Source organism: Triturus cristatus, chromosome 9, assembly GCF_964204655.1.
Source record: "Triturus cristatus chromosome 9, aTriCri1.1, whole genome shotgun sequence".
In the NCBI taxonomy this organism is placed as follows: Eukaryota; Metazoa; Chordata; class Amphibia; order Caudata; family Salamandridae; genus Triturus; species Triturus cristatus.
Window position 1 is genome coordinate 881,718,957 of NC_140592.1, and position 13,057 is coordinate 881,732,013.

The following is a 13,057-nucleotide window of genomic DNA, read 5'->3' on the forward strand; positions in this document are numbered from 1 at the left end:
TATAGCCACCGCATGGCTTGATACCCAACCGCCATCTTCCACACAATGGAGGGCTAGATTACTTGCCATATGTAGTGTGGAGGTGGCAATATATAAGAACAAGGGATTTAAGAAAAAACAAAGAGGAATGATGATTTGGGAACCTTTGTTACTCTGGATAGAAGATCACAGCTAAGGGTAATATATTTAAGGGAATAATCCTAAGGAGAAAGTGGATGTGTGAATTTCTGTTCCTCTGTTCCTTTTTTCTCTTTTCCTCTTTGTCTTTTTGGGCCATCAAATCTACACGCTGCGAGAGACTACTTCTCTAATGTATATACTAAAGGTGGTTTATCCGAAGGTGCTTCTTGACCTTGGTCTCTGTGGGGGGAGGGGGGGAATGAAATGTATTATATTAAAATGGCAAATGTGAATAAAAACTATTTTTAAAAAAATGGAATAATAATACATTTAATATCACTTTCACAATTACACAAAGTCCATCTTCGATAGAGCTCCTGGATCCTACCCCAAACATTGCTCTATAGAAGGAAGCGACCAGGCAACACTATCTTACAAACCTCCTACAGCCATCCAATACAAGTCAAATGAAATATTCCATATGGTAAATTTGTTTGACTGAGAAGAAACTGCAGTACAGATAATTTAAAAAATGGAAGAAGATATGTAGTAGAGAAAATAAACAGAATCACAAGGGAAGATTTACAGTATAAACCTCACACATAACTATGCTATCGACAAAAAAAACACATAGAATCAAAGTCGGCAACCGTGTAGGAATGAGGCACATAGGGTGAAAAATAGCTTGTCCAAAAACTGGGATGTACTGAAGAATGAAAGGACTATTTCTAAATACTTAAATATTCTCTCAATATGACCTGCAGAAGATGTAAAAATCTAAGAGGTATGATGTTAAGAAGTCATCTATCAACACCCTCACATACAAGATGGTTAGGTAATGAACCATTGGGGTGCTTTATATGCAATAACTGCAAGGCATGTAAACATAGGCATGTGTCATAGAATATGACACCCCACAGGGCAAAAACATGTACAATAATGAAATACAGAAGCTGCAGGCCAGATTTCATGGTATATTGCCCTTGTCCATATGTATGAAGCACCATTTTCCAGGTTAAGAAGTGCATTCTGGAGCACATTCGGGCCATCACCAATCGTGATCAGAAATATCCAGAAGCTAGACACTATAAAACATCTTGAGGATTTGACAGAAAAATCATTTTTTGCACTAGATAGTACATTAAGACAACAAATAGAAAGAAATCACAGAAATTAATTGCACAAACTTGAATCTTGTTAAATAATAAATCTGGATATATGAGAACCTTATGGTCTGAAACAAAGTGAAGAATTGGTAGTGCACTTACCAACAAGAAAAGTACAAACTAACTGTTCTGATTTTAGCAACAGTAGCTGCAGTTGCATTATTCTTAAATAGAAATGTTTTTAATTGGAAATATATGAAGATTGTCTTTACCACATTTACTCAACTTTTCTGGGAAAATAGACTAATGATTACAACTGAATGGCCTGAAACAGTTTTGTCTACCCCCTCAAAGATGGGAATTTCACATCTGAATGTGGATTACACAGCACATGTCCACACAATGGACAATAATAGACTAAGGCGACAAAAAAGACAAGACCATTTGGGCAATGAAGTTAAATACAGTGGATGAGCAGGACATTGCCTTTATATATGACTATAAAATGTGCATTATGAATGCATTAATTCAAGCATAATATTATTTGGACTTGAACTGAAAAGCGCTTTTGAACTACTGGCAAATGAAAGTAGGGAGACTCACAAAAATACACATTTTGATAACACCGACCCAAATATGTAATTATGTCCAAGTCAATTAACTATATAATTCGAAAAAGACGAAAAAATCTGTCTTTACTGTCTATTGCACAGATGCCTATATGCTAGGCTTTTATTAGTGAACAGGGCTCATACTGCTGAGCCGATATGTGTCGAGTCTGTTTTATTGTCACTTTTAATAAAATACTTTTTCACCAGACTCCAGTTAGTCGGTGTTTTACAGCAGAGGAGGTGTGTTGAGTTTGGATATCTATAGCCTTATACATTTTTTGTTACTTTTTTATTTTTTGTTTTTTGGGGGATGGGTTAAATTAGAAAACAAGTTGAATATACATATTTTGTAATCTGGATAAGGCTTGGTAACCTGAAATGACTTTTATATAAACTGATTTATCAATTTTCTGTACGCTAAGTTTCTTCTAACCCCTATTTCAACTTTTTGCATTGTAAATCATGAATTTAGCTGTAAAAATAATTTTGCAGCAACAACTAATGTAGAGTACAGTATGGGTGCTGGTAGGCTGTAGAGTGTTAGGCTCCTCTAAAGCTGTTCATATTACACAATCAACTGCACTTCAAACAATGCTAGCTTGATGACTTGGAGGGAAATTTGCTCACTACACGATTGCGAGTAGTACATAAAGGTTCTAAGCTGCCCGGCAGGCCATGAAATTCACCACAGTGCCATTGTACAATAAGTGCAAAGAGGAAGTTCAAAGCCTGACAGTTCGGATTTTCTCCCAGGCGATGCCAAATAAGGGGGCTGCGCAAAACATCTGCTCACCACGGAATCCTGTTCAAAATCTAAGCACCCTAGAAGTCATTATAAGAAAGAACAGAGAAGACAGCACCAACGGTCCACATAGCCTGCCTGCCACCCTCTTTAGGTCTAATATTGAATATTGGGCAAGAAAGCTGTTATTCTATAAATTAGTGCTTCAGAATTAGATAGTACCTGATTCATGACATGGATCCATAATACACATAATTTACGAAGGCGATTATAGGAGTAATACAGGCAACTATTGATTGATAGCGTTATTAGACATGGACTCCAAATACTTAGCAATCCTTGTCTTGTAAGACCTTGCAGCATGGGCAAACACTATGGACTTTATTCCATGCAATCAACCAGGCTTTTGCTTGTGTTGTTGTCTTCAAGGCGGCCTTTGATAGGCTCCAATGCAAACTATTATGGCGGAAATTAACATATTCCGGGATCTCAAGATCCATACTGCGAGCAATTTAATTCCTGCTGCATATTGGAACATGGCTCTGTTTAAATTTGGGAGTCGGCTCACAGTTCTCTCTGGAGGTTTATACCACAACAGGACTGAAGCAGGGGTGCTTTATTGCCAAGCTGCTGTTCAATATCTATATCCCAGACCTGTCACATGATTTAAACTGTTTAAATACACACTCTCCAAAACTCTGTGTTTTTCCAATGATACACATCTTATACGCAGACAACCTGACGCTATTGAGCTTGTAAGGCTGCAGTGCCTTCTAAATGGCCTCTTCACAATCTCACAGCATGAACAAAGTAGAAGTAAGCCTCACTAAAACCAAAGTGGTCAAATTCAAAAAGATACCTAAAGCACCTGTTGCATGGAAAATTGGTGGTCTCCGGGTTGCATGTACCTCACAGTACAAGTACCTCGGAGTGTTTTTTGATTACAGAGGATCCTTTATCTCACACATGAATATCATGAAGTCCTAGGCTGTCCACCCAATGTTAAAATTCGGTCAGCTTTTTAAACTCTTGCAAGCTCCTATGTTAGGGCCCCTACTAAAAGTCATGGCTGCAAAAATTCTACCCACAATAGAATACGCCACAGAAATTGCACCAGGCAAGATGGCAAGACTTTTAGACTCATTGATTGCTAAGACATACCAGCTAGTATTCACACTTTCAAACCATACCTCACATGCCCAGCGGCGTCTAGAGTTTGGCCTTACGAAATGCACATGGTGTATAAAAAAAGCCTTTCTTAACAGGACCATGGTTTTCATCTAGCTGAAAACAACACTGTATCAGTTCGGGTCAGGCACGAAATAAAGAATCTGAACTTGAAGGCCAGACTGAATGATTTTTTAAAAGACACAGCTCAATCTCTTCATGCAGAAAGCTTATGGAACCTTCAAGTATCACCTAAAGAATTTTAAAAGTGTCTCAAACCAATGACCAGATCGCTTCCTCTACAAGACAACAAAACAATGCTGGCTAAGAAAGTCTATGCTTGCCAAGTTATTAATTCTTACAATTTATTCAAAACTCCAGCCTTATTTTGATCACGGATTCCCATTCCATTTAAAGCTAGCATTTATGGGACTGTACCTTGGTCCAGAACAACTGAAGGAGAAGTGTGTAGGCTCTGTGGAATGGGAAAGGAGACAATGATGCATATTCTCTGCATTTGTCAAGGCTACTGCCCAAAAGAAGAAAGCCACTAAGGGGACCCTTTATTCAAGCCAGAATAAAAACATGCAGGCAAGCAGTTATCCATGGCCTCAACTCAATCCACACCCGATTGAACCCATAGGTTGTCAAACTTGAACACCTATTTGAGGCAAAACTATAGGCTTATAATGGTGAGAACAAGTCAAATAGTCATGCAAGTGCCGGGATGAACTAAGACTCTGAAAATGAATTAGTCTTATTATTGGAATCTTGCGACTTTTTAAGGGACACAGACTCGGGGCACTAGAGCTGCAAATACAAACAAGCAGCCGCCATTGCCGAAGCCGGCGTCTAGTGAGTGCTGTGTGGGGTGACAACAATTGCCCGAAGCCAGTGTTCCATTGTTTTGTGCTCCCAGTCTGTTCGGCAATGGCGACTGCTTGTTTGTATTTGCAGCGCACCATGCACATTTTCACATTTAGAATAGCTGCTGCCCCCACACAGCACTCGCAGGACATGAGTGCTGTGTGGGGGCGACAGCTATTGATAAAGTGAAAGCACGCTTGGCGCACTGCCAATACAATCAAGGGTCTGCCATTGCCGAAGCCAGCGTCTCACTAGTGCTTTGTGGGGCTGCAGCTAAAACAAGCGGCAGCCATTATTAAAGTGAAAGCACGCATGGCACACTCCAAATACAAACAAGTGGGGACATACTATGCGCTCTGCCCTACTTGCTTCAGCAAAACATGAATTAAGTAAATAGTGCTTCCTACCTGCTAATAAAAGCTAGAGTGTAGGGACACATGTAAGAGAGGCTGTCCTTATGGGAGGCAAAAATAAAAGACAGGGAGGTACTAAGGAGGGACTACTAAGCCTATTCATTAATGAAAAGCCATCATTTACAAAGGACAGGAAGAGAAGTCAATTGTAAAGGTGAGTGGAAAACGGGAGGAGCTTAAAGTCCATACAGGAATACAGCATGTTTCGAAGAAACAGCACAAGTACTGCCTAGGTGAGACCTAGAAAGTTTTTAAGTGAATAAATTTGCTGTCTTAATGCGTAACTTCTATATGTAATAGTTTTAATTAACTAGGGTCTTTATTAATTAACTTGAAACTACATAATGGTTCCAGGTCCTAACTCAGGCAGACTCACTTTGCCTTGAATCCATCTCGGGTTGATAATTTAAGAATATTGGGTAATTGAGAAAGCCATTATTAGGGAAAGAGCTTATACAAAACAGTAAAATCAGTGTAGTTTATAAGTACCAACCAGCAATAAAGAAAGTGACAAAGTTGTCCAGCATACTTTCAAAATCATAGTCTTCTTCCAATTCTGAAAATAGAAAAAGCAGTCTGATTAATATTCTTTTTTTTTTGAGCATTTCAAAATTAAATGTATTTGTATTTACAATGTAATATGGGCCAGGGAGAAATCTGGCAATGTAATCAGTTGAGATAATACAAATTCCGTTATCTCAGTCCTAAATCTACAATACTTGTCGCCTTATTGATTTTTCACAAGTCTATAGCCGATTTGTTTGTCTCCTTTATGAGTCACCCAGACCTCTTCCAAGTTTTCAGCTTATAAAAATATTTTCTATTCTACTGCGAAGCAGAAAAGATATTTTCTATTTTGCTCGAAAAGATAGTTTATATTCCTTTTTATATTATTTTAATCTCTCTCCATTCAGTGCGTCTATGAATAAATGTAATTCTTGATTGAATTGTCTGTGCTGCAAGTATCCCTAACTTTCATTTCTCTCTTCACTTTCTGATGCTCATCTCCACCATCCATAATGCTCTTGAAAAATCCCAACATTCACTGTTGTTCTATATCTTATCTGTTCCCTTAATTATGACCCTATTTGTCCCCTTAGCATACTGATCTCAGCCTTCCACCGGGCCAGCTGTAAAACATATCTCTGCACCTCTTTCAAATTTACCTTCTTCACATGCAACTCTCTCCACCGTAGAACTGAATGGATTAGTCACAGTACACCTTATAGTACACTTGGTGAAACACATTTCCAGAAGGTACAATATTTCACGTCTTGTTTCCTTTTCAGATCTCCCTTTGTGAGCCATAAAAAGCATGGGCTTTTGGCTGCTCAACTAAAAATCAACTCCACTATCCCCTCTGAAATCAATGACCTGTTCATTCCAATTAGTTGGTAATACTATTAGTTGATCATTTCCCTATAACCAAACTGTTTCTTTTCATACAGTAGGACAATGTTGAGATGGATAGATTTGTAAGGATTGCTAAACAATATATGGTGTAAGGCTACACCTTATAGGAGAACTGTTTAAAGAAATGTCTGCTTTAGAGAGGCAAGATCTCAGACTGCCCTGTTTGTCCCAAAGGTGCCTGCACCACAGAATAACTGAAAGGGGGGGTGTATACAGATGGGTATCATTCAGTGACAAGGAGATATTTTATTTATTTTATTTATAAGGTTTTATAAAGCGCGAACATGACCCTTGCGGGTATCAGAGCACTGTACACACGGCGAGTACATGAATAAACTCTGTACAATAGAACTCAACACTGTGGCCCCATAAGGAGTACACAATCAAGATCAGGCACCTGGTAGTGGGCTACACTAGATCCAATTCTCCTAGGTGTAAAATATTTCCTGTAGCATTTAGCAAAACAATCAAAAGTGAACATGACACAACATAATATAATAATTGACATACATGTGGGGAGGGGGCCCACAGGTATAAAACAATTAACAACCAAACCTAAAAAGCATGGAGAACAAAAGTTGGGATAAATGTTCGGTCAGTCAGCAAGGGGACATAAAAAGCAACACGGTGCAGCAGTTAAGGATCACCCAGGAAAATCAGTTTGGCTTGTTTCTTGAAATAGACAGTGGAAGGATTAGCTCTAGTCTCAGTAGGCAGAGCGTTCCAGATTCTTGGTGCCAGTTCGGAGAAAGCACGTTTGTATGTACTTTTATTCTTGAATTTGGGTGGTTTCAAGAGAAGAGTGGACGTATTTCTTAAGTTCCGCCTCGAGCCAGAAAAAATAAGCTTATAAAGCAATGCTTCATGCATGAGGCAAGCTATTTTAAAGCGAATCCTCGCTTCAATAGACAACCAGTTAAGCTGCACAAGATCTGGTGTAATGTGGTCGTGTTTTTTGGAGCCTGTGATGAGCCTGGCCGAGGCGTTGAGAGTAGCTCTGAGAAGGGCCAAGCTCGCTTTAGGCAACCCTGCAAGGGTCACCAGACCATATTCAAGGTGTGGTATCAATAGGGATTGTACTGCAGGTTGTAAGTCTTTGGTCGGAAGGAAAGGTTTGATTTTCTTGAGGGTGTTAAGATGAAAGTTGGGACCCCTAGTAGTGGCGCTGATGTGAGTTTGCATGTTAAGTAATTTGTCTAAGGTAATGCCTAACGATTTAGCGGAATCAACCACGAGAGGGGTCAGTTAAGGGCTGTGAGTTGCTTTAGTCAGTCCAGGGTAGGTGCAGAGTGATTATGGGGGGCAATCAGCAGGAATTCAGTTTTGAGGGTGTTCAACAGCAGAAGTTTCTGCACTAACCATTGTTGAGTTTGCGAAAGAGCCCCATTTCGAATTTTAATGTCATCAAGCGAGGGGATCTTCAGGTAAAGTTGCGTGACATCCGCATACATGTGGTAGAAAATGTTAGACTGGTTTAGAATGACAGTGAATGGTTCCATAAAAAGGTTGAAGAGCGTGGGTGAGAGTGTATTTTGAATTGAGGAACTCCAATACTGACCTGAGTACTAGAAGCAAGGGACTGGTTTAGTTTGATCCTTTGAGTGCGGTTGTGTAAGAAAGAGGTGAAACACTTTAGGACTGGACCCGCTAAACTCATCCTCCGTTGAAGAAGATTAATCAGTGTTTCATGTTTGATGGTGTCGAAAGCAGAGGACAGGTCCAGCAGGATCAGAAGACAGGTGACATTCTGATCAAGGGATTCCAAAGCGTCATCCACAATGTGGGTTAGTGCAGTTTCAGTACTATGCCCTGCTCTGAAACTGGATTGATAGAGGTCCAGAAGTTGAAATTTCTCTATATGGTTGCAGAGTTGCTTCTGGACGCATTTTCCGAGAAGTTTGGCTAACGTCATGATGTTAGTGATAGGTCTGAAATTGTTGGGATCAGATAGATCCGAGTTGGGCATCTTAGGGATGGGACTGACTTGCCCAATTTTGAGGCAATCTGGGTTTGCTCCCCTGCAGAAGGGATTCATGAATAATCCGCGACCATAGAGGTAGAATTGGCAAGTTAAGGTCTTTAAAAAATTTAGCAGGAAGCGGATCATTGACGTGGTTGGCCGTTTTAGAGTTGCCATCTCGTGGTGTAATTCTGTGTAATCTGGCAGGATAAAGGAATTCCAAGAGGCGTCATTTTTGGGGGAACCTCCGAGAGAAAAGGAGACTGCCGAGGGAACTAACTGCTCCTCTGGAGAAGTGGTGAGGATTGGGGGGGCCCATGGGAGTGACCAGCTTTTTCTGAGTAGTGCACTGTGAATTCCTCCTCGCTAGGAAGTGGAGTTACGGAGGACAGGTTTGGTTTGGAAGTGAGGTTAGTTTGCTGTTTGATGATTTCAAATAGCATCTTGGGTCTGTTTGAGGTGCCGTCCAGTTGCGCTCTGAAGTGGTCGGTTTTAGCGATGCGGATTTTTTTTATTGTAAGTGCTTCTCATTTTCCTTAGTTGAAAAGGCTGGTGGTGGAAGGGTCGTTTCTCCAAGAGCTCTCTAAAAGCCTAAGCTTGCAGCGTTTGTCATTTAGGGAACCATTAAACCAAGGTTTTGATTGTTTGAGGGGAATCCTTTTAAGTTATTTTGGCACAATGGTGTCAAAGATATTGGTCATAGTGCTAATGTAATGATCCGAAAGATCATCCAGGTTAGTCATGTTAGGTGGAGGCTGAAGTCGGTTCATGGTGATGGAAGTAAGAGCATTGATGTTTACGTCTCTCATGTTGCGAGACCATTGTTTCGCCTAAGTGTTTGACCCTTTCTGCTAGTCAACTTTTCCAGAACGTGGAAGGCAATTTGATGATGATCCGACCAGTCGTAAGGTAGGATGTCCTACAGTTGCATGAGATTGTCTCTAGCAATAATGAGGTCAAGGGTGGCACCTTTGATGTGTGTGGGTCCCTTACAGAACTGAGAGAAGTTGAGATCTGCCAGGAAAGTCTTAAAGGAGTTGACTGAGAGATCATTGGTGTCATTCCAGTGGAGGTTAAAGTCTCCCAGGAAGACATGGTATGGCTGATCAGAACATGAGCTAATGAGCTCCATGATTTGCTCTATGAAGATCAAATTGTCACCAGGAGGATGGTAAATCATGTGGAGCACACAGACAATCTAGCCCTCATTCCAAATTTCTGTCATTAGTAGTTCACAGGAAGATGGCGGAGCCTTCTGCGATTGCTTTACGGTTAGGCTGGAGCGATGATTGCAAGCAATGCAACCCCCCCCCCGATTTTCCGTGGACGATCACCTCGGATAATGACATAGTCAGGCGGTACTTAAATGTCCAGAACAGGGGAGGAGGTATCGTTGAAGCCATGTTTCCGTGAGAATCAGTAAGTCCAGATCTTGCGTTAAGATGAGTGCCGAAATGTCAGCAGCATGTTTCACAGCTGATCTGCAATTGAGCAGCATAGCATTACTGTGAGGGGCGGTGTTAATCTCTTAAATATGAACAGTATTTAATTGTCAAAGATTTTCATTATTAACTGATCAAGAGTTAACCCGGGGTTCCCTGTCAGGGTAAGTGGAAATACCGGGGATGTTGATAATGGAGCTAGAGGAGGCGACAGACCCGAGCTACTATACGAGAATACAAGAGCGCGGATGCTTTCCTCTGACAGCTGAGGATGAAACCTACGAGGTCTGTAGTGATGATTGGACAGAGGCCTAGAGATACACCTGGGACTAGATGTGGATTGGAAAAAGGATACTTCATCCCCAACCCTGCATATTCTTGGAGTGTAGCAATGCCTATTTACAAGTGGAAGGTGTCGATTCCATATCCTCTCCATCTTCATGGAGAACTGTAGAAAGGACTGCATGAACTCTTTGACAATTAGGAGGTCATGCTTGAGGTCAGCGAACTTCTCCTCCAGGTAAGGCCCAATAAGGTACTCCTCTGCAGCCCTAGTAAAGGACGAAGGATGGGAGCCCGAAGCTTGTGGGGAACTGGACGGTACCGTGGGACCCTTATCGCAGTTATAAGGGGACTAGAGTTCCGCTCGATCATGGAATTGTCATCAACCAAGGATGGACTATCAGCAAGAGATGAAGCAAGTGGGAGCTGTACCCAGCCCGGGTAGGGTTTTGTAGCCGGCATGTTGGTTTCAAGACAGACAATAGTAGAAGCACAGGAGGTAGACCCAGGTGTCAAAGGGTAACGTGGAGACGGACCCGCAGCTAGGTCTAGCACCCTGAAGGTGGGAGTGCCTGAAACTGGGGGAAGAGAGATAGGGTTATCATGATTGGAGGTGTAGGGGGCGTGGTCCACAACACTTTTCTTGTTGGCGCTAACGGGTCGACCAGTGTGTAGGGCCGGAGACGCGACAATAGACGTCCGGCCGGGGAGAGGAAGATAATTCCTAGGAGCAATCCCTGGGTGGACATCACTCGGATCGGGGCTCCCAGAGCTCAGTGGGGGGATAATCGTATTGTCCGTGATCGAGGAGTGCGTGCTGAGTGTCCTCTGAGTAGTTAGTAGAGGTGCACGAAGCAGATGGTGAAGATATAGCAGTGTGGTTATTGTGCAGAATAGAGATAGCAGTCTTGTTATTAAGAGAGTTTTTAATCCGCATAAAGATATTGTCAAAGCGTTTGAGATTTCTGCCCGTGGCTTGAATAAGTATGTTCCCATTATTATATAAGGAGATGGTCAACTCAGCCTTAAGGGCAGGGGAGGGTAATGTGGTTAAGTGGAAACCATGCGGAGTTTTGGCCAGGAGCTTGGTATTCAGCATAGAAGTTAGAGATTTTCTCCACTGCGCTCTTCTATTAGTGAAGAACATGAGGTCAGTCACCACAGAGCCCTTAGAGGTAGTAAATGTGTCCGATAGAAGTGTTTCTGGCCAGCATTTGAGGAGGTTGTGTTTGTAGTTCTTTTTCGATTTCAATTATAAATTGGGGGGGTAGATGATCTTACAAGCATTCATGCCTAGCTGAGCAAGCAGGTCAGATGCGCCAGCTGTGCGTTGCAACATGATGAGTTTAGGTCACTGATAGCTGAAGAGAGAAAGTTCAAGTGTAAGTGCGCACTCTAAATCGAGGGGGTAAGGTAGTGGTAGTCAGGAAATAAATAGCAGACATAGGTACCCTGAAAAACCATACAAGTCAGGAGTAAGACTGACAACCACCCATATAAAGATGGGCTGGACAAGTAGCACTCTCTGGCCTTTACAGCATTGCAAGAAGGCCTCCCCTATATCCATAAGAGTGCTAGTTGGCCTAGAGACAGTCCTATTTTAGTTCAACAGACAGCCAAGAAAGAAGCTTCTAATTAAGTGGAAGCAGCATCAGATGATATTAGGTGATTCCAGTAAACAAAGCACGAGTGTCATTGTCCATTAAAGATCGCAATAATGTGGGGATGAAGTAGGTAGACCAAACTAAGATGGCCACCACATATTGAGGATAGACCATTCCTCTTTCTATTTCCATAGTTATTGGTGTGAAGCTCAGAGCGATTTGTGCGTTCCTCTTCTATTTCCATTATTCGTAGAGGCAGCACAAAATGGGTTCCAGCAACCGGGAGATTCAAAATTCAATAATCTAGTATGTGGGGATGAAGTATGTAGACAAAACCAAGATGGCCGCCACAGATTAAGGGTAGACCATTCCTCTTTCTATTCCCATAGTTATTGGTGTGAGGCTCAGAGCGATGTGTGCGTTCCTCTTCTATTTCTATAATTCGTAGCGGCAGCACAAAATAAAAAAGATTTCCAGGTGAAAATGGTATATACATTGAAGAAGTAGTTAGTCTGGAGATTGTTGTTGCAAATGAGCTTCAAGAAATAAACATATTACACTTCAAGGGTTCCCCTTGGGAAATTCTCACCATCAGAGAAGCATTGATGCAGGGCTGAGGCTTCAGACGTGACCATGACAGAGGATCACAAGGCTGTCATGAGCGCGTGGAGTCTAGTGCTCTTAGGAATGCCTGCCCCAACCATCTCTGATGAAAGGGGGTGGCTTTAATCTTCAGCGGTTCCACAGAGCAAAAGCAATGCAGATGAAGAACAATAAGTGGGCACCAAGCTTGGTTTGCCACAGAAGAGTAGTAGCCCTATACATAGGTAATACCTAGTGGTACCACCATGTTTACTATTCTAGGTGGCAGCTAGTGAACTGGAGATTAGCAGATAGCTGCTGCTTTCCCTACATGCCTCAGACGATCATCCTGGCAATCCAATTTGAGTTCACCTTTCATGAGTGACAAAAGGAAATTTCTCAATTTCCTAAAAGTTCATGTTCTGCAACTCAACACTACTTTTAAAGTGTGGGCTGCTTCAAGTTAGTGTGGGGACTGAATTCTAGGGTGTATCACAAAGCACAGCCGAAAAGCACCACAACTCTGACAAACTTTTATGGAGAATCACTGGAATAAAGCATTGCCTGGCTGATGAGCCCTAACTAGGGTGAAACCAAACCTGGATAGCTTGTAGACTGGTTCACTGAGGATGTGGCTGGCAGTTCAGACTGTACTGTTCCCATTGGAGCAGGGTCAAGACAGATGTGCCATGTGGTGATAAATAACAATTGACTGGGATGCGGCCCAAGTAATTACCAGTGACTGAGA

The 13,057-nt window shown here is 41.8% G+C and overlaps 1 protein-coding gene across 1 annotated transcript in view; it reads right to left on the reverse strand.

Annotated features, from left to right (window-relative positions):
• Window positions 1-13,057, reverse strand: part of LOC146799011 (cholesterol 24-hydroxylase-like) — a 475,198-nt gene that overhangs the window by 196,618 nt on the left and 265,523 nt on the right. Inside the window, exon 9 of the mRNA XM_085626406.1 lies at window positions 5,520-5,582. Coding sequence (XP_085482532.1) covers window positions 5,520-5,582 — 63 coding nt within the window. The remainder of the gene's footprint in view (window positions 1-5,519; window positions 5,583-13,057) is intronic.